This window comes from Thamnophis sirtalis, unplaced genomic scaffold (assembly GCF_051295495.1).
Source record: "Thamnophis sirtalis isolate CommonGarterSnake01/CBP01778 unplaced genomic scaffold, rThaSir2_p1.2 scaffold_1, whole genome shotgun sequence".
NCBI lineage: Eukaryota > Metazoa > Chordata > Lepidosauria > Squamata > Natricidae > Thamnophis > Thamnophis sirtalis.
In genome coordinates this window covers 46,237,254-46,260,877 of record NW_028261381.1, presented here as the reverse complement: position 1 = coordinate 46,260,877, position 23,624 = coordinate 46,237,254, and the positions used below count along the sequence as shown (strand labels likewise).

At 35.4% G+C, this 23,624-nt stretch overlaps 1 protein-coding gene across 1 annotated transcript in view; it reads right to left on the bottom strand.

Annotated features, from left to right (window-relative positions):
* The window catches only part of DPP10 (dipeptidyl peptidase like 10), a 273,664-nt gene that overhangs the window by 103,853 nt on the left and 146,187 nt on the right, over positions 1–23,624 (bottom strand). The window contains exon 5 of the mRNA XM_087707706.1: positions 20,563–20,637. Within this exon, the coding sequence (XP_087563832.1) occupies positions 20,563–20,637 (75 nt within the window). The remainder of the gene's footprint in view (positions 1–20,562; positions 20,638–23,624) is intronic.

Genomic DNA, 23,624 nt, shown 5'->3' with positions numbered 1-23,624 from the left:
ACTTCATTCTGAAGGCAGGCACTGCCACAGAGCAGGCTCCAATAGATATGTAGCTCAGGGTTAAATTCTGGAGGTCTCTGAGTTTAGATCTCTGCTTACAGACAGTTCATTACAGATAGCCTCCCACTTATGACCACAATTGGATTCAGACTCTTGGGTGTTGAATCAAACAGGTGTTAATCAAGATGACACATGGGAACTTCATTCAGCAACCACAATCCTGGCTCTCCCAGTTGTGATGATTAGGTGACCGCATGGATCCTGAAGTGGACCACGGGGGAAAGAGTCCAGACCTCCCACTACATTTGAGGCCCAGGCCCTCTCCCTGTCTCACCGGGGAGAATGATTGTCAGAATGCAGGCATTCACTAGTGTTTCTGCCAGATTTGAGATCCATTCTTCCCGCACACCAAGGAATTTCTTAGCTTTTCAGAATGCTGGCATTTGCAAATGTTTTCCCCTTCCCTCCAGAGTATTTCTAAGCCTTCTAGAAGAGAAAGGAAAACACTGGTGAACTGCTAGTGTTCTGAAGGAAAACACTGGTGAACTGCTAGTGTTCTGAGGTAACAATTTCCCATTCTACAGAAAATTCTAGCAAATGCCAGTATTCTGAATGTCTCAGAATGCTGGATTTTTTTCCTAGCCTTCCCCACCTCCTGTCCAGAGCCTTTCTGAGCCTTCTAGAGGAGGGGCTCCAGTGAATGCCAGCATTGTGAAGAGCTCAGAGGAGAAAGGAAATCCTGCAGTGGGCTGGGAGAATGGAAATCCAATGTCCTCTCTGCTTGCAATCTTCCCTGCCAGTTTCCCCATTGATTTTCTGGGGAAGTTGGCAGAGAAGATTGCAGATGACAATCACATGATTGCAGAGCACTTGGCAACCATTTGTAAATATGAACATGTTATCAAGAATCTTCACGGAGGAAGGTAGAATAATGTTTTCTAATAGTAATGACATTTCCTAATATAAGAAATAATCTTTACAAACAATGCATGATAGAATCCCATGCACTGTGTTAGTAAATCTTTTTTTTAAATCCCAATTAGGGCAGTGTGGTCCTTTGATTTGATGGGAAAAGGGTGATTTCACATACAGAATTGTATTCCAAACCTGCGTCTTCTAAATGCTATTAGATCTTAGAATTACAAGGCTGCCCCTTCACAGAGTCAGGTTCTGTTAAAGAACACTGAAGCACACTTATCGCACCCTTTGGCCTTTGAGTTTAAGCGTGAGGGCTAGATCAGAAGCAAAGGGCCTGAAAGTAGGCTGATTCATTGCAGCAACAGTACACATTTTGTCAACCAATCCTTCCAAATAAGACAAGTCAATTAGGATTCATCAGCAGGAGAAAGAAAAGTAATATTTGAACCTTGAATTCACTACATATCTCTATCTCTATATATCTGAATCTCTGTCTGTATTTATCTCTATCTATATGCAACTTTGGAGTTATTGTTTGCAGATTTTAGTTTTCTCCATATTAAGAGCTTTGTAATAAAAATTATTTCAACAAAACTTGTGTCTCTAAATCCCTACCTACAAGCTGAACATATAGTTTAAGAAACCATCAGGTAGAAGCTCGATTCTGAAATGCCGTATAGGCCTATTTGCTAGTTTCAGAGCTGAGTACTTTTAAATTAAGTTTTGTCATTATTGATCCCAGTGTTATTGATCAATGTTTTTAAATATGTATTTTGACCCATATACCAAATTTTTACTTTTGTTATACTTGATATATGTATTATGTAAAGAAATGCTTCATAATCCAATCATAAAAAGCATGATAACAGAACTACTAATACTGCATTTCATTGGGACATTATTTCATAATGATGTCAGAGAAGTTGTATTATAATAATATAACATGTATACAAAGTCTTCTGCTCTGTTTGCTAACACTATAGTTACTACAAGAAAACTAACTAGATTTTATCTAATATTGATTTGACCTAGAGTAGGGGTCAGCAAACTTAAACACTTAAAGAGCCACAAAGTTCCTAATCGGAAGCCCTCCATTCAATTCTGGAGCCGACCGGAAGTCTGGTTCCTCCACCATAGAATCTTCTCCTAGCACAACGTCCTCTACCTGTCCTAATTGAAAGTCCTATCAATTGTGGAGCCGACTGGCAAAAGGGAGCCATAGCAGACGGATGAAAGGGGCACATGTGGCTCCAGAGCCACAGATTGCTGACCCCGACTTTCAATTTCCAAACATTAGAGGTGCTCAAAAGTTGTGACATTCCTTGGCAATTGTAAAAATATTTTGGTTACTTTAATATAATTTAGATGTGCTTGGTAAGTAACTACATAAATATCTTAACTTTTTAACATTTTGTTTGTTTCATTACACTACTGTATATTCATAATTAAAACCTTCTCTACACCTGAATTGGCAGCATACACTTGTTTAATGAGGCAGTGCTTAATTATCTCTATTTTTATAGTTTTACAGTAGAAGATTATCCCGTCAAAACAGACTCAGCTAAAATTGTAATACCCTTGAAATTTCAAAGACTAATGTGATATCAGAATAATAATTCATACGATGCCAGAGGTTTGAAATGGATCTAGCAGAAGCTCATCTTTCTCACAAATAAAGGCACTTTATAAAGAAGGAAAAGCAGCATGGTTTAGCTAGGATAAACCAAGGCAACAGTGGGAAACCTATTTCTAAATAAAGCAGAATATCAAAACTGTCACCATAATAGAAGTGTGCAGCCCAACAACGGCAGACCACATGTAGCCCTTAGTCTTGCTCAATATAGCCTCCGAGGCTATCCCTCAAAAGACACACAATAGATATGAATTCATTTCAAAATACATATAATAATAAAAAAAATATCATTGACCTAGTCAGTAACATAGTAACTTTTAACTAAAGACACAAATGCATAATACACACAATTTATAGCCAATATTTTACATACACATACACAGTTTTATAGTCAATCAAATGTGCTTCTTTGTCAGATATATGCTCTATGTAGTTAATATGGTTAAACATTTTTCTTGCAGGTCTGCTATAAAAGGACTTGGATTTCTACAATATTTCAAAGCTTTCAATCCTTTCTAGAGAGTTACAAAAATATTTTTGGCTTATCTTTATCAAATAAATGATGCTAACGGTTATTCCCTTGGGACTCCCTTATTCACCAAATCCTTTTTCAACTTACAATAAGGTATACAATGTTTAGAAATGCAAATAGAAAAGCTTCTAGAAGATTTCTCTCTCTTTTTCGCGTGCTCTCTCTCTCCCTCACTCCTTCCCTACCTTTTCTTTGGTGAACATATTTTTTTAAAAAATAGCAAGGAGAGAAAAACTACTAGACCATCATTATTCAATAATCAATACAAGAACTGAAATAATAATATTCTTCTTCAGCTCAATTTCAATGGAAGCACACATTTATTTACAAAAAAATTTTTGGAAAAAGGAATTGAATCACATTCAAATGATGTACTATGGTAGAACACCATGTCTTGCATTAGCTTTTTTTTTGGCTAATGGAATCATAGAGTGAGAAGAGGCCATTTAAGCCAAGTGAAAAGGGAGTTAGATTACAGAAATTTACTGTAGAAACTGGATGTGTATACTCAGTAGTGGGATTCAGCCAGTTCACACCTATTCGGGAGAACTGGTTGTTAACTTTCTAAGCAGTTCGGAGAATCGGTTGTTAACTTTTAAGCAGTTCAGAGAACCGGTTATTGGAAGAAATCTCATTTTGGTTTTTTTCCACTTTACAGGGCTAATCCTGTAAGGAAGGCAGGAAGGAAACATTCTGGTGTTGTTTCTAGCCTAATCTTTATTGCCCTGCTTACAGAAACTGCCTCTCCCATTAACCCTTATTATATTGTAACAGCTAAGGCGAAGCACCCATCGATGTGAGTGATGCTGAGTTGGCCATGCCCACCCAGTCACATGACTACCTACCCAGCTGGTCATTAGGGCAGAGAACCAGTTGTTAAATTATTTAAATCCCACCACTGCTTACACTGCAGCAGACATTTATCAGCGAGTATGCTACAACAGTGCCTCCTTGATACCTTGGAGTCTGTCTCTTTGACTTAACCGAAAGTTACCCATTTAACAGATTCGAAAGGGGGAAAAAACCATTTGTTCTTATTTCAAAAACACCAATTTCCATTCCCAGATTCAAGAAATCCCTATACATAAGAGAGTTATAAGCAGTGGCATACTGTTTATAATTTACATATGCACAGGGATTCCTCACACCAGATTGAGGGAGTCAAATGTTAAATTTACTAGAATTCTGTGAGGTGGTTGACAGCCAAGCTCCAGGATTTAGTGTCTAGTGGTGCAGCTTGGTGATGTCAATGGTCCCTGCAGAAATGGTTCTTAAACATTTATTGGCATGACACTGTTTATGTCAAAATTTGGAAGTAAATATGGAACTATGCATATCATGATTTTAAAATATTCTGAAATAAACCATTTCAAAATACACTAAAATCAGCCAACTATGGCAGGTTGCAGGAAAGCTAATATAAAATATGCATGACACTTTCCAAAGGTTGTGAGAATCTAGGTATTTATTTCTAAGAATCGAAGGGACAGGATATTAGTTCTACACCGTTATCGTAGTGTTAAAGAGGAAACTAATCTTTTATTTCTAATTGCCAGGAGGTTGCCTTACATTTTTAGTGGCATTTCTTGATGTGATTTAGTATAAATATTACAGCAAGCAGGTGAGATCACAGGATCAGCAGGGAACTTAGATGCTAGTAAATCATTTTCCTTGCTCCATCAATCTCAATTATTAAAGAAGGCAGTTTGTTCTTGGAAAACATCTTCTTGGCATGCACATCTTTTCCAGACCGTGATTCACATTACTTAGCTAAACAGTTCTGATAGCCAACAAATGCAAGAATAGCCAGCATGCAACAAGATTTCTGATAACTTTCATATTTCATATTCCCTTTTAATCTGGATTTTGTAGCATGTTATTAAAATATGTGACAATTATCTAAATTTCTGTGATTCATCTTTCAGAGATTCTCCACTTTCTGTAAACTGATTATTTAGCAGTAAAGGCTGAATTATATAGATATATAAGCTATGAGGGTGTTAATATTTACGTACAGAAATATATTTGTATACTACACATAATACATATTAGAACTAAAGATATTGAAATGGTACAGAAAATCGATTTAATCTGAAAATGGATTATGCTTTCATGTTCATATGTTAGTCAAAAAATTAGTCATTATTTTTCTACTGCAATTAAACCTACCCTAAAATTATTAGTTCCTACATTAGTTAAATTTTATTTTTACAATAGGTAGAATCTTCCTAGTTGCTATGAAGCTAAATAAATTTTAGTTATTACAGCCAAAGAGATATTTCAATAATTGCTTCCCCCCCCCAAAAAAATGGATAAACTTTGTGCATAATAACAGAAAATCAGTAGAAAGATAAGTTTGAACACAGAGCAATTCAACTTTACTTTGCTTGCTTTAGTTACATGTGGTACTGATTATTAAACCTTCTGTGTGGCAGGAATGCTGTGTGGCAATTGTAGTTGGTATGACAGGTAGCAGCTGGGCTGCTAACTGGTACAAAGTAAGGGAAAACACAATGCTTGTATCAAAAGATCTACACTTGGCAGTTGCTGAGCAATCATAATTTACTATGCTAATCATTAAAGCTGTAAATGAGGTTGTATAAAAGAAAAAAGTAGTTGGTGTATTGTTGCCATGTGCACTTAAGAACTGCAAAACCCATTACAGGTTTTAACTTACAACCATTCATTTAGTGACTGTTCAAAGTTACAATGGTACTAAAAAAAGTGATTTATGATCATTTTCACACTTATGATTGTTATAGCATTCCCTTAGTCACGTGATCAAAATTCAGATGCTTAGCAAATGGTTCACATTCATGATGGTTGTAGTGTCCCAGAATCATCTGATCATCTTTTGTGACCTTCTGACAAGCAAAGCCAATGGGGAAGCCAGATTCATTTAACAACCATGAAGTAACTGAACAACTGCAGTGATTCACTTAACAACTATGGCAAGAAAAAAAGGCCATAGGCAAAAATTACTTAAGATCTATCTCACTTAGAAACAGACATTTTGGGCTCAACTGTGGTTGTAAATTGAAGACTACCTGTAGAATTACAGCTTCTAAACGTAAGTTCATAATTTTTTAATGTGACCTGTTTTTCAGCAAACTCTTTTCCAATGTATAAGTGTGATGAAATGTAATCTAGATTCCCAGGAAGGAGGGGGGATGCATTCCAGAGGATAACTCAGTTCAGATAGCTTATATGAGAGAATGGATGTGGAAATGGCACCCCCCCCCCTAATCGTTTCAAGACTGTATGCCTTATGGGATTGTTAGCATGCTTTAATTTGTCAAGATTCAGTCTATGAGCAAGGGACAATTAAAAAAAATATGTTTGGAAGAATCATAATGTGTTTTTGTTTTGTTTTGTTTTGTTTTGTGCCAGACAAAAAGAATGGTGAGGAAAGAAAGTAGAGTAGGGGGGAGGGGGAAGAGGGGAAGGGAGGAAAGGAGGAAAGAAGGAAGAGAGAGAGAGAGAAAGAGAGATGAAGGAAGGGAGGGAAGGAGAGAGGGAGAGAGAAGAAGGAATGAAAAGAAAGAAAGAAAGAAAAAGAAAGAAAGAAAGAAAGAAAGAAAGAAAGAAAGAAAGAAAGAAAGAAAGAAAGAGAAAATAGTTTTTATTTTATTTTTCTTGCAAAATAATGATAAAGAATAATGCTGCCTCTTGGATTTTCTTCATGAAGATCTATCCCCTTATCCTTCAGGTTTTCTAACAGAGTACCCACTGCACCTGTAAATGAGTCTATTAATTTTGTTGTTGATTATTCTCTTCCACTTTTACATTTAGAGCATTCTCTAGAGAGAGGTATAATGTGTGAAGTAGTATAATTTGAGCCCAGTCATTTGTGCCTTAAGTGAGAACTCTAAGCTACTTTGTTTGATTATTCATTTTGTTTGTCTTCAAACAAAGGAATTTATTTTCTTGGTTGTCCAAGACATTTTCATGAGTTTTAAAATTTCAAAAATGCCAATACTCACTCTAAATAGATCCTGCTTCTTCAAAGTTCAACTTTCACTTCTATAGAGAGTCACAAGGAATATTTTTGCCTGTGCTACTCTGATCTTTGTAGGCATAGCTGGACATCTGATTATCTTTCATAGATTCTACACCAAGCTCTACTCTATTGTCTGTTTTTTCACAGTTTGTTCCTTTACTGTTGATTATTGATCCTAAAGGGTAGAAACTGTCTGTTACAGCTACATGCAGTCCTCAACTAATGATCACAATAGGAAGCAGAAAATTGGTAGTGAAGTGATAACAATTGTTAAATGACTGTGCCTGATTTTATATCTTTTTTGCCAGTCGTTAAGTAAGACATCATGCAACAGTAACATTTGACCTTCCCTGCTGACTTTGTTCATCAGAAGCCAACTGAAAAGATCACAAATGGTGATCACATGACTGCTGGATGCTGTGATGGTTGCTAAAAAACAAACAATGTGTGATGGTTGCTAAAAAACAAACAATGATTACAAGACCGTACAGATGCTGTGACAGTCATATGTGTGAGGATTGGTCATAAGTTGCTCTTGTCAGGATTTATATAGATCATAACTTTGAGCAGTTGCTAAATGAATGGTTGTAAGTCAAGAACTACCTGTTTTATTTTCTTTGTATCTAATTTCATTCCTGTTTTTTTCTTCTTCCTCTGTTTCTATTGGATATGGTGATATACATTTTTAAATATATCTGCACTTGATCTTAGCCAAAAGGCCGAGAAGCGATAAATATTTTTAAATATATCATTGATCATATCTCTGTCCTTTTGAGGGAGTGTCTTTGTCTCTGTCATTCATTCTCTTATCTCTTTCATGCATTGGCATACCACATGCATACATTTATTGGAAGAAATTGTTTTCAGCAAAAAATGGCAATTCTGAGAAATTGTGAGAAACCTGGGCATTGTCCAGCACTTCAGTCTCTGTATGTGTATAATATTATTTTATTTGTATTTCAGAATAAATATTCATCTAGCTAGAAAATATTTTTCCATAGGTTTTAATTTGGAATCTAAATGTACCTTATTATTTTCCCCTTTTTGAAAAATAATGTGCAAGGACATTTTTTTCCCTAATAGATATCCCACATGCATTTATATAACTTCTCAATGTATCAATAGGCTATTTTATTACTAGTTACAGAGGTAATTTGTAATTTTATGAATCTATTGTATTACACAAATATTTTTCCATCCCAGTTTCTTTGAACGTCTCTCAAGTTTATTTTCTTCCTTTTTGACACTTCTCTATTACCTGACATCTAATCACATCTATTATGGTTGTTATTTCTAATTACATTTGATTTTTGCTAATTTTATTTCTGAGTAAGAAAGCACAGATACCATTATATCCTAACGCTTTATTATATAATGAAGTAAATACTTAATAGCATTTTAATGTTGTAGATAGAAACAATGATACAGAAGGAGACTTTTACTTCCCATTCCAATGCTGCATTCTAGCCACAGACAAAATCTATTTAGAATATATAAGCAAACAGAAAAGGTTTCTGTTTGATTTGCAGACCATGTGTGGTCATATTTTCCTTCCTTCCTCCTTTCCCTTTCTTTCCTTCCCTGCTCTTGGTCCCTCTAGATTTCCTAAACAAAATTTTCATCATTGTATTATTTTTTCCTTACAATTTGGGATTCCCACTTGAGAGGTCTTCTTCCTAGCCTAAATGAAATAAGTGTATTTCTAGCACATTCAGAAAACAATATTTCTGTCTCTTTCTTTTTATTTAGGAAAAAAATAAATGCTGCTGAGTTCCATAGATCTGGTTCCTTCATATTTCTGTACTTGACATAAGCTTGGAAGCACAGCTGCGTTTTTGAAGCCCCCCCCAAAAAAAAAATATTCCCCAAAAGACACCTCCCTGTGATTAAGAAGACTTCCAACATGGCAGTGACCAAAGCAACAAGAAGGAGAATATCAGGACATCAGCCGGGATGTGATGTTGAGTTGAACAATAGCCACTATGAAGAAAGCCACAGGTCACAGTGAAGAATTCTGAAGAACACACATGTGTATGACTTCTACAGGAGCCACTACAGTTTATCTCAATAGATTTATATAAATCATAAGAATTATTAAAGTTAATTAAACAATTTTAAAAAATAATTATTAAATTATTAAAGTTAATATGTTAAAGTTAACAAGATTGCTTGATAAATGTACACTGCAAACATTACATGAGAAGGTGAGGTTTTTTTTTTTTCCTGACAGGAGTTCATCAGTTTTGATTTACAGAATATACTGGGTAAATCCCAGGTTCCATAGAAATACTGGGTACATTCCCAGGTTCCATAGAGATATTAATAAACTGAAAATTATGTGAAGCGGGAATGTTAAACAAGTGTCATATTTCACAAATTATCCTAGATAAGTCTTTTTTCTTTCAAGACTTGAAAAGAATACAAGATAGGGTCCAGAGGTGAAAGATGTCCTTATACTGTATATAAAAGCAGAGTAGAGATTTCTGAAGTAGGGCAACTACTCAAGACAGAATAAAAAGGGCAATTTTCAATTGAATTTCTAGAAATTTAAGAAACCCTTTAAAGACACCGTATATAGTTATAGATTTTCACATGGTTACAATACATAAAAGTCTTTTTAACAATGTCCATTGGAGATGGCATCAGTTTGTCTATATGCTTACCTCTTGTTAAATAGATGCTTACCTCTTGTTATATATTGCTAAGGCTTGCAAATCCGTTAAAAACATTGAATTGGGTAGAATGTTCTCTCCCTTCTGTGCTAGTTATTTTCCACACTCAGATGCATTTTATTTAGTTGTTTATTAGTTATCTTTCAAGACTGAAGATTGTCTTTCTGATTCTTAAAACCAAACTCTTGCATTTTTTAAAATTGTGCCTATTCTCATTTATCTTCTAAACAAGCAGCTTGAAATCACCATGGTTATTATTTTTATTGTTGTATATTGGGTTTTTATTTTTTGTAAGCAGCCCAGAGTTACTGAGATTCAGTGGGCAGTTATATACATTTTCTAAATAAATAAATACTGCTATAGCCATTCCACCACCAGCAGCATGTAAAATACAAAATTGCTCAAAATAGAATTTGTAACTACCAACTAAAAGTAGAACCTCTCCTTCAAGGTGGAAGCTTTTAAAAAATCTGGTATGATCTGCATTTCTCTGCTAATGGTTGTATATATTAATTGTAAACACATATTGAATTCAATGACTTTTGATATTTAAATGGTAGACTAGAACAGTACAACTATAATGTACAGTTCCTTTACATTTTGGTCTAGATTAGGAAATCACTAATCCACTGTAATACATTATATAAGGTTACTCAAGTCCACCACTGTGTTATGCAACACATGAGAAGGAAAGAGAGACAAAAAGAAAAGATACATTAATTACAATAAAAATTAAATGTGATTAATATAATTTTATATAATTGAAATCAATATTGAATGGAAGTGAAGTGAAGTGAAGTGAAGTGGTGTATTTGGCCAAGTGTGGGTCAACTCACAAGGAATTTGTCTGGTATAGAAGCACTCAGTGTACATGCCACTATCAACTAAATTGGTTTCTACCAAGTGGACTTTGTCTAAAATGCAACCTTTTTTAATGCTGGTAATGTTGCTAAGCAAGGCTTATACCTCTGTCTCCCTCGATCCCCACCACAATCAGAATGCAATATCCTTCTATATATTGAACTTAATGCACAAAGCATCTTAATAATTCAGAAGTTAATCTATTTGTACTGGCATACACATGAGATAACAATGGAATATTTTTTTCTGAAATTCGGAACTAAGCAGGAAGAAACCCTGTGTTAAAATATTTGTGTCTCATTAACTTTTCTCTCTATGATAATAAGCAACCATACTATAATTTGCTAATATACATATCGGCATTCTACATTTAAAATAATTAATACACATAATATCAAGCCCATCCCATCTTCATTTTTTTTTACCTTTTTGGAAATGTGTAATTTTAGTTACAGACAGCTTTTGTTAACACTGTTCCTCCAAAGTTTGCTCATTAAAACAAAAAAAGCCAGGAGATTTACTAGTACTAGATTATAATTAGCATATAATTGTATTTGTTTTTCTTATATGTGAGCTTTTTTGCCATTTCATGAAGCTAATGGTTTATACTTCATGACACAAGATTCATTTACACAAACCAATTAATTTTCTTTTTTTCTTATTGTGGAAATAGACTGTTCTGTAAACACAGGCACAAGCTTTGGTTCTCAAATTAGTCTATTTTTAAAATCTAATCTTACAGTTTATTGTGAACATCAGGGAGTCCAGTGATTGCAGTTGACAATTTGTTGGTTGTTCCTTTTATCAAGGCATTTATCAAATGCTTTCACTTTCTCCAAATGGGAATTAAGCAAGAAAAAATTATTATTTTTTTAAAAAAAACTGATGGGGTTGGATTGCAATCAATTTGTGAGCTTTGGAAACAAAAAAGTGTACCCATTCACATTACATATGTAAATTTCAAGCAAATATTATAAAATCAAACCTAGTTTGAAAACCTAGTTTAAACCTAGCCCCCTCCCAAAAAAAGTAGTTTATTTCTTTTCCCTATTACAATATCAGGCAGGAAAAAAAAGAAACAGATGGAAGATAATCAAGGAAAAAAGCAACTAGAGCTAAGTAGAAATTTCCTGACAGAACAATTAATCAATGGAAGAATTTGCCTCCAGAAGTTGAAGGTGCTTCAAAACTGAAGCTTTTTAAGAAGAGATTGCATTTGTCTGAAATGATATAGGATTTCCTGCTTGAGCAGGGGTTGGACTAGGAGACCTCCAAGGTCCCTTCAACTCTGTTATTCTGTTAATTTCTACCCTTAATCATTATACCAAAATTACACCAATGTAACCCTTGAAGTATAACACATAATATCTATTAAATCATAATTAAATTATAAACTATTAAATTATAGTACTAGGATAAATTCATGATTGTCAGCAACACATATTTGTTTAGTAAATTAATGTTCATAAAGTTAAGATCAATATCTACTCTAAAATTATGTGTTCATTTTACAGCTATATTCATCAATACTAATAACCTTTTATTTAAATTTGGAATATTATGCAGCATATTCTTGGTACCAATCTCCCACAGATTTTATTTACAACACTTTAATAACTGTTACAAAAAGCATTTTGTAAAATTGATCTTTTAAAAAGTTTTGAAGATGAACATTAAAATGTTTGTTCTTTCTGTGAAAACTACTTCCTAAGCTATGTGATTTTTTAACCTGCGGATAAAGGAAAAGATGATTGAATAAACCAGAATAAAAGACTTGCATAGAAAGCTTCATGTTCACAGTGGTGTTATCCATTGTGCGAATATCCAATATTACATTACAGAAAAAAAGAATGATTGGAGAAATTCAGATTTGTCTTAAATATGTAATTTTAATTTTAACCTATGCTACCTTTAGTCATCTGCTTAAAATTATTTTTGGAGCTTTGTAATAAGATATGGAAAGAGGTTGATTTATCAGCATTCTTGTAAGCAGGAGATAATTCAAAGGAAAAATTAAAAGCTGATACCAATATTAGACAAACTAAATATCAATAAAGTTGCCTTTAAAGTCCAAATGATTACTTAGAGAAATCCACGCATCCATGTTTTCCTGACAGCATTTTTGCAAGTGGCTTGCCTAAAGCTGAGAAACAATGGTGGGTTCCTACCAGTTTGGGTCAGTTCAGCTGAACCGGTAGTGGTTTGGTGGCCTGGATTGCTGGAACCGGCAGCAACACAGGCCTGCCAGGTCCCCGAACTGGTTCGCCATCTTGTTTTTTGCTTCTGCGTATGTGCACAGCAATTTTTATTGCACTGCGCATGCCACCCCTGTTGTCTTTGTGCCTAAGGCAGGACTACAATTCAGACTCCTGGTTTTTAGCCTGATGTTTTCAACCACTTGATTTTTTCATTAAACTATATTAATAATAAACATAACAAAGAAAAGGTTGAAATACAAAAGACCAGCATATTTTCTGGTAATAAATACAATCAGTTTGTATTTTAAATATGAATTTTTAATGAGTGAAAATTCTATATTGCCTTCCTCTGTGTTTACAACCAAAATATTTACCCCCCCCCCCCCAATGGCCATTTTATTTTGCTTTCTCTTTTTAACTGTAAAATTGTTTCAGTTCTTTCAGGAAATGCATTCTAAAAAACTAAACTTTAACTCAACTCAAATGAATGCATATGGATAGAAAAGCAGAGCTACAATAAGCTTAACTTGATCCATGTGTATTAATGAAGCTGCTAAATCACTAATTCTAAGACTGATAGCATATATATATCTTAATGGGCATCAGATTTAAGAGTTGTCTGCCCAATTTTATTGTACATTCAGTGAAATGTTAATTGACACACTGTCATTTACACTGAACACCTTTCAACATTACAAATAAGGATCAATTCTCATTTATGGAAATTCACAGACATTAATTACAGCAATCATGTAATTATTTAATGAAAGCATTCTGTTGCCACTGAAAATCTCGTATTTTCTAAAACTGTTTTTATGACTGCAAGAATCAAATCATAACATTAACATGCATTTTAAAATGTATTCACAGATTCATACAATTGCATCCATGAAGCTTGAATCCTCGGACCTCAAACCAACATTGTTTGACTATTGATTTCCTGGGAAAAACAATTCAACAATTCAATTGATAAGGATCAATTTTTTTGCATACACCTGCAGATGACATTTTTATTTTGAATAAACTATGAGTAATACATACTTTTACAAAATCTGTTTAGCTTTGTGTTTCAGGTTAGAATAAAAAGGTTTACATAGATTATTTTTTTTCCAAAAACATCCCCCAAATCTCCACTTGCAAATTCCCCCATACAATATATTTCAAAGGCTGGCCATCGTTTCACTATAGTGCAGGGAAATACACAACTTTCAGATCCTCATTAAGATTATTATTAAATCATCTTAAAGACATGACATTTTCTTACTAAAATTTCAATGCTACAATGCAAGCAAAGTGAAGACTAATATTGCTATTTCTCACATGCAAGGAAGAAATTATTTAAGATTCTTTATTTGGTTTTATAAATATTTATACAATTTGAACTTCTGTTATCTGACAAAGCTGATCATCTACTAAATAATATTGTGTAGGTGGACAAATATGAACTGCTTATAAATAGTGTCTATAAGAAATTATCTATAAACAATTTATTCTGACATTCAAGTAAGTTCTGTACTTTAAAACTGTTGAGCTTGAACAATGTAACTGAACAGCAACCATCAGTGACATGCGGTGAGGTTTATGGCTGATGAGCCAAGCAGGCAAAAGCCGCCCTATGTCGGACACAGCAGCAGGGCATTCAGATGCCCTGGAGCCGTGTCCGCCATAGAGTGGGATGCGTCCCACTCTATGGCGGTCACGGCGTCAAGGTTTTAAAGCCCTGCCGCCATGTCCACCATAGAGTGGACATAGAGGCTTTAAAACTCCAGTGCTGTGTCCGCCATAGAGGAAAAACTTTCTTAGATCAATGGAAGACTTTAAAAGCAGAGAGGACCTATGGAAAGCTTCAAATAATCAATGCTGGATGGAACCAAAGCCATCCTGCCGCTCTGGTGCTAGAGGCAAAAGCCGCCCTGCCACTATGTCCCAAAGCCCTGGCCTGCTGCTATGTCCAAAAGCCCTGCCGGCTACTATGTCCCACATAAAAAATAAAATGCCAGCCTGCACGTCAGCAGAGGCGACTAAAAAACACACACACACACACATACACACATTACTTACAATTATACAATTACTTACAAATTACATTAATTTTGAATTCCTCCCCCCTCTCTCCGATCCACATATCTTTTCCAGCTGTGTTGCAGGATTTCAACTCTGCTCTTGTCTGCCATGATGAAAATGTAAAAATGTAAAAAGAAAAATGCAAGAGCTGCTGAAGTCAGGCTAGGTTAGCTGCTGCCAGAACCTCCAATGGATGACTCTGCTTAACTGTTTAAAAAAAGCCTCTAAAAAGTGCCCTCTATAGGAGGAGGCGAGATAACCATGTGCCTCATCTACATAAGGAATTTTTCGGTTTTTAACCCTGCTCAAGTGATCATAAAGATAGACTAAATGAGGCACGTGGTTCTTCGCCTCCTCCTATAGAGGGCACTTTTTTTAGAGGCTTTTTTAAACAGTTAAGCACTAAGCAGAGTCATCCACTGTGACTCTGGCAGCAACTACCTCAGCCTTTTTCCTTTTAATTTATTTTCATGATGACTGTGGTGAGGCCCTGCCTCCCCTGCCTCCCCTGACTGCATGTCACTGGTAACCATTGGGCTTTCAATTTTTTCTCAAATATTATTCTAATATTTAAGAAAGCATTTTTCATGCACCTTTCATTATGTCTGGAAATGAATGTTTGTTTTGTCAATAACTTTGTTTAGGAAATGTGTTATTTAGAATTTATCTTTCAAGTACAAGGAGCTTCTGGCTTAAAAAAATTGAAGATCATAATTCTTATATTGATTACTGTGAACACAGTAATATTACTCTTACTGTGTTCAGGATTATATAGTAAAAAGAACAGATAAATAGCATATATTTATAGGTTGAAGTAACTCCAGGGTATATTCATGTAGACATTTGAGATATAAAGTGAAAGAAAATCAAAGTACTAGGTGAGAGGAACATATGTGCAAAAAAAAATTGATTTTTTAAACTCATTCAGATTTTTTTTCAAAAAATTCTTGAATATGTAAAGTGAATATGATTGGGATTATTGTAATTGTGATTGTTGTGGGACTATGCTTGTTTCATTTATCCATAACAGTGAAATTAAACAACACAAATAGGTATATGTAAAGTTTATCATTAGCTAGAATTACATTCCATTTTCAGAGTAATCTAATTGTTTTCCTGAAATTGAACCTCCAAACCAGACTAATTATTTAATTAATTAATCTGTTTCAGATTAATTAAACAAATAATTAATTAAAATAAATAATTAAATAACCCGTTGCAGATAATTTCTATTTCTCAAAGATTCTGAACTACTGTCAGTTTCAGTCTGGAAGATAAATTTCTGTGAAGTTACTGCTGAAACTGCTAGATCAGTATGATCTGGAAAGGGAATAGGATATTTTGGAGTTCTGTAAAACATTCTATTACTGGGAAGCTTTATTTTTTAAAAAACAATAAATAACCTGTATTTTGCATGTAGTTCAATCATCAATAAATCAATTAACCAATAAAAACAAATGTTTGAGTGAGGGGCAGGCAATGCAAAATATAGCATAAGTATTGTTCTCTTGGATTTTCCTATATGCTTTTTTCCCTTTTCTTTAAAAGGAAGGAATGCATAAATTGGATTGAACAGAGGTAAAATGGATCGATGGAATGGGAGAAGGGTACACATCGGTTAACACAAAATGTCCATGAACATTTTCCCATTTTCTGAAAGAATTTAAGTTTGAGAAAATAAGAGAGGGGATAGACAAAACAAGCATACACAGGAGAGCTGATCATATGTACAATAAATGCAATGGAATAACTGCCCAAATGCCCTCAGGACTGAAATACAGTACATAATTTAATAAATAGTAATAAAGTTAGCTGGCTGAAGGCAATGACACACAAAGAAGATATATATCATATGGAATTACTAGAACCATTAAGAGAAAAACTTCCCAATAAGAACTTCTATTGCAAGTCCTAGCCATCCTGAAAATTGATTTCTTGACTAATTACAGCAGCTAATTCTATTAATTCAGAACACTTCAGAAGCTAAGAATTGCAGTAATAGTTTCAAGTTCATTAATTGTTTATGAATACATCCTGTAAGTAATTGCTTATGTACTGTTATTTAAAATTATCTAAGTATATCAGACATGAGGCAAACATATCTGTCAAAGCAATATTGAAAATATATAGATTTTTTTTCCAGGAGCAAAAAAAAATTCTGAAAGAAGGAAGCAACAAATCACTTTTGCATTATTTTCCAGGAAACTGCATGGTGAGACCATGAAGTCACCATAAAGAGAGCTAACCTTCTTTGTTAAAACCTAGACAAGATCCAATCTCATGACTTCTGAATTCTTTTCCGGATTTTGTGCCAATTAAAATATCTTTGTTACATAAAAACTCTACATCAACTAGCTTTGCTACCAGTTCGCAAATGTGAGCACACGTTCCTCCTCTGTGCATGCACAGGACTTTCCGTGCATGCGCAGAGCGTCAAAAACTGGATGTGATGACATCTGGTGGGTGGGTGGAACCTCTTGCCGCCAGCGCTACCAGTTCACCTGAACCGGATAGAAACGGCTGAATTTCACCACTGCTCTACACCATTCTAAAACTTTTTCAGAACTGATGAAAGAGAACATAACTAGGAAGACAACTGAAAAATCATAAATCAGCTTTTTGCTCTGCTTTTCTTTTCCTCAGTAATAGTAATAATGGGAATGTACAGTAAGCTCGTGCTCTCCACTAGCATTTGAATTGTGGAAGAATGAACTGTGCCAAGAATGACAATGATTGCAAAACAGTCATAGTAGATATGAAATTGCAATGCAAATTCTATGTCATGTGCATTGTGAAATGCATTAGAGGTTCCATGCCATTTTCATTCATATTCTCAGTATTCAATCCAATAGAATTTTATTAGAAAAAGTTATTTTAAGTTTAATTTTAATAATATAAAAAATGCATTAAAACAAAATGCACTTGTTCTTGTTCTAAGCACATAACATTATTGGTTTTCTTAGGTATGCATGAAAATTTGTTCCAGGAAAGTAGCCTGAATGATCATTTCAAAACAAGCTGTTGTTGTGTTTTTTTTTAAAGAACCCTATATGATAAAATACTTTGTAGCAATTGATGAATTCAATAAATCAGAAAATCACCATCACTATTGCTAGGTAAGCTCCCCGTTGGGAGAGCGAGTATGTTCAGAGAAGCTTTGTTAGAATTGTGTTGGAGATCACACAAACCAGCATACAGAGATACTGCAGTTTAAATAGGTTTTTACTTTCGTGGAAATAGAGTTATCAGAGTCCATAAAACAGTCCAAGTCATACATGGATAAGACAGTCAGCCATCAATGTCTTTCAGTTAAGGGATAATCCAAATAACATAGTCCATAATCATACAATCAGTCCAGTACACAAAGTTTGCTAGCAGTTGCAAAACTTACAATAGCTCGCGGCACTCAGATCAGATCAGCCCAGCATCTAACGAACAGAGAGCTAACAGTAATTCTGGCTTCCTCTTATGGCCGATTGAGGAAAACAGCAACCAATCACATTTTATAGTATGATTTAAAGAAACAGATACAACATTGTTACATGATTCATATATTGCCAACCCAACTGTTATATTATAATCCTAACAACTATCATTTCTGTCATAACCAAATAGATATAAAATTGGAAATCTGCAATTAGTATTTCTCTTATAATGGGAAGCCAAACTACTAAAGGAGCCTTCAGCTCAAGGCCAAATCCGAAACATAGTAATTTGGTAATATTAATCCTATATCACTTATTTTATATAATTAAATTATTTTATTTAAGCTTTTACTTTGTCAGGTAGAGAACAAATGTTAACATCATTGGATGGGTTCAGTTTCAGTCAAGATTCTCACATAGCATAAAAAAAAATCAGTTATAATCTTCCTGATCTGATACACTCATTTCTCATCAGTGACATGCAGTGAGGTTTATGGCTGGTGAGGCACTGACACAGGGGTTTCAATTTTTTTTAGATTTGTGGACTTCAACTCCCAGAATTCCACAACCAGTCATGCTCAGTTCCGATTTAAAGCGACAGCATTTGTTTTTCTCCTTTGCGAAAAAGTTTTCCTTCATTCTTTTTCTTCTCCCTCCCCCTCCTTCCTTCCTCTCTCCCTCCCTCCCCCCCTCTCAAACAGGCACACGCACACAGAGAAGTTGGATCCCTCTCTCACTCACTCAATCTCAAACAAACACAAACACAGAAGTTGGATTGGATATATTTTCCAATGTCTTGAAAGCAGCTCCTCTGCCATACCCCCCCCCCATTCCCCTGATGCCTTCCGATCTGAGCCTTTGATTGCAGATAGAGCCACGTTGCCTTTTCAAACTTGTAATCAGTGAAGCTGGGCTTATATACTTTTATCCAGCTGTGTGTGTGTGTGTGTGTGTGTGTGTGTTTGAAAAGGCAACGTGGCTCTGCATGCAATCAAACTTTTTGAATTCCTCCCCCCCTCCCCACACACGCACCTTTTCCAGCTGTTTCAGAAAGGATTTTAATTCTGCTCTTGCCTGCCATCATAAAAAGAAAAAAAAATGTAAAAGGAAAAAGGCTCTGAGGTCAGACTGAGGTAGTTGCTCCCTGAGACTCTAAAAAGCCTCTAAAAAACGCCTTCTACAGGAGGCAGGAGGACGATGTGCCTCATCTACATAAGGAATTTTTCAGCTTTTAACCCTTGCTTAGCTTTGCTCGCGTGATCATAAAGTCAGACTAAATGAGGCACCTCATTCTTCTGCCGCCCCCTGTAGAGGGCACTTTTTTAGAAGCTTTTTTACACAGTTAAGCACTAAGCAGAGTCATCCACTGTGACTCTGGCAGCAACTATCTCAGCCGTTTTCCTTTTATTTTATTTTCATGATGGCAGTGGTGAGGCTCCTGCCTCCCCTGACTCCATGTCCCTGGTTCTCATTTATCTTTTATTTTTAAAGTAAGTTTATTGATTGATGATCTTTGTCAGAATGTTATCTCATAAAGTTACATTGTTGTAAAAATATTGGATATTCTTACACCATTAAGAATAGTGATTCTATCAGAACATGAATGCCCTTTGTACTGAAATTCAACTTAATCAAAAAAGTAACTGTAAATACAGTTCTGATTCCAACTCATTAACAGTATACTACTATGATGGCGAAACAATGGTATGTATGCCACAAGTGTCATGCAGAGTCCTCTCTGTGGGCGAGAGAGCCGTTGTCCTAATTCAGCTTCACCATGCATGCCCGTGTGCCTCCTGCCTGCCAGCTGATTTGCAGATCTCTGGCTTGCATGAGCAGGGGCAGGATGCATGTGGGAGACATGTGTGCATGCACATGGGGGCAGGGGGAGCACAGGAGGGATGATGCGCCCCCTACAGGACATTTTTGGTCCCAGGAGCCTGCATGGAGGCCTACTGGGCCCAAAATTTGGCATGGGGGGATGTGACACCTTCCCCTGCATCCCATTTTTGATCCCAGGCCTACTAGGTCCAAAACAGGGTATGAAGCGGTCGCATGAACATGCCCGGGGGGGGGGGAGGCAGAGCATGGGGTGTCATGTGCACATGCACAGGGGGGCACGTTGAAGGGGGGTGTTAACCATCACTGGTATACTGTGTTAAAGCCTATTTATTTCAGATTCCAGGCTATTTCATTATAACATTGTTCAGACAATTAATAGCATATACTTTAGTACTTAATGTTTCAATTTGTGCTTACCTGTTTAATGTCATAAGCAAGGAGAACATATCTTAAATCTGGAGATACTGAATATCTTGATGCTTTGAAAGTTACCTATGGAGATATAAGCGAATAAGATTATGTATAGGACTGATATGGTCTTGTGGCTGATTTAATGACTCTAGGAGGCTCACAATAAGCATAAAAATATGGTTAAAAACAAAAGTACCTTTCCCAGCACACTCCAGAAAAAACTTCCTCATAGCTCATCTCCATCCAATGCTTGTGGGGATAGCTCAGTCTTATAAACCTCTAGAAGGCTAAAACAGTAGGTATCCCTCAGTTATCATGTGGGAAGTTGTTTCAAAGTGCTGGGGCCGCCATTGAGGTCCCATCAGGTGGCAACATTTAAGGACAGAAATCTAAAGTACATCCATTCTAACCTAACCTAATAGGATGAGCAGAAGGGAGAGTTGATCCTGCAAATAACCTATCCTGTCTCACATAGTTGATTATAAAAGGCACAAGATACCAGGGTCATGAAAATCATTTTCTTTCATGCAAATCATTCAAACATAATTTTTCACAACTTTTTTTTTGTAATGTTAAAGCAGATTCATCTTGTAGAACGCTGCCCTCAAAGGCTTGTGCATATATGTGCACATATGCAAGATCTGACATTTTTTAAAAAAATGATGGTTTGCTAGCAGTGCCCACAGTATGCTTGCACACTTAATCTATTGCGAACCACCTTAGAAGAACTAGTGCAAGTCTTCCAGGAAATGCAGGCAACTTCAGCTGACTGTTATCTGCAGGTCAGTGGTTCTAATCTCACCGGCTCAAGGTTGACACAGCCTTCCATCCTTCCGAGGTGGGTGAAATGAGGACCCAGACTGTGGGGGCGATATGCTGACTCTGTAAACCGCTTAGAGAGGGCTGAAAGCCCTATGAAGCGGTATATAAGTCTAACTGCTATTGCTATTGCTTCTAATTTACTACTTGAATGAGGGTTGTTAATATTATTTGTAAAATATTCACTTCAACTCACTTCATGCTTCACAGATAACTACGTTTAATGTTTACGAACAAAAGTGAAACCGAAGTTTAAAGTATTTGGAACATTTCAAAGCAATTGGTGCTATAGCATGTTGATTTATTGTTCAAAGGAAAAGGAAAAAAAAGGATGAAAGTCCTGGTAAACAGCATAAAATCCTTAAAATGACCTTTAAATTTCAGTCTAAAAGCAATATTCATGTTGTATATAAACATGGATGTAAATGATTATAGATAAATTTGTAATTGTGGCAGAACCTGAAACAGCTCAGTTATTTATGGAAGTCTAATCTATCTTTACCACCAGCAAATTACTTTGGAAAATGCAGCAGTATGATTTCTGAAAATGTATCATAGGTCTTCCTGTTTTTAACCATTTTCTTCTGATCTTTCTATTTAGAAACAAAAACAAACACTTCTCACTAGTGTGGTAAGTAAAGAGGAAAAAGAAGCATTATTAAACAAATATTACTTTTTGTCAAGATAAGGATACATGACACCCAATTGAGTTTGAGACTACAATTTAATCAAGAGTTATTGGTGGTGATAGAAAGATTTAATGGATCTGATATAAAAGAAGGCTCAAATTATAATTGTAGCAAGAAAACCATCCCAGTACATTATTTTATCTGCAGCTGAATATATTTTCTAACTATAGACAAAAGAGCCATTTAAATATGAAAGAAAAAATATGAAATGAATATCTTTAAATAACTACTTTGATGGAATTAAATAAAAATATGGAGGACAATGTCCACAACAGGATTCATGTTAATATGCCTCTGTGCCCATAGGAATGGGAAATTTGGGAAGCAAAGTTTTGCTTTATAATATTTTATATTAATATTTCCTTCACTGGAAAGTCCAAAGTATGTTTTTTCTCCAGAATTAAGCATACATTAAAATAAAAGCAAATGTGTTCAAAAACGCTTTTAAAAGCATCTGTCCAGTACTGCTCCCTTCCTCATATTGTATTTGGATTGTTTAAAAATATAGTTCTCATTTTAGCTTATCCAATTTAGCTAGACTTCTTTTCCTACATCATAGAGTGCATTTTTATTAGACACAAACCTGCAAAACAACCATGCAATGAACCACCTTTCTCCAGCATTTGTACATCATACATAAAGTGTCTCTGTTTTCTCATCCAAGTAAAGACTCTGACAAAATGCACAAAGTCACAAATAATCCCTACCTTTCTGGCATGCTTTATAACTTACATTTTTTATAGAACATTCATGTCAAACACAATTACCTTCATCTTTGATGCATAGATTTTTTAGACCCACATTCATAAATTACCATACATTCTATCTAGCATTTACAGGAAATTCTTCAAATAGATAAAGCTTCCTACTCACAACCAACACACCTTGCACACAAAAATTCCTACGGATTTGTCAATACATATACTAACTAATCAAGGGGACACCCTTGAATTACAAGAATAAAACATTCCACTTATTCCCATGGATACTTTATTTCACTATATACTACTCTTATAACAATCAGTGAACAGTCTTTAATTCTGCATTTGTATAAAGTATTTCATCTTTCAAGCCTATTCACTTTATTAACATACATTTTCACCAAATCTACAAGTATATAATAGCAATAGCACCAGTGGTGGGTTGCAGGTGATACATCCCGGTATGGGCATACTGGTGCCTGCTGGGAGAACCGGGTACCGTTCCGCGCATGCGCACAGAGCATATGGCTCCTGCGCAATGCTCCACCAAGCAGCTGGAGCATCGTGGAGGCATCAAAGGAGATAAGGATCCATGTGTGTGCTGCGTGTATTTGCATGCATGCTGGGCGTGTGCATATGAGGGATGCCAGGCACCATTGTACCATACCAGTTACACCAGGATCCGGGGCCCACCACTGAATATCACTTAGACATATACTGCGTCATAGTGCTTTACAGCCCTTTTGAAAAGAAAATATTTAGTTGCCTAACTCCTGCCCAACATACAGCTATACTGCACCACATATTTTTGGTTCACTATCATTTCTTATATCTTTTCTATAAGAATTCTGCCAGGCAC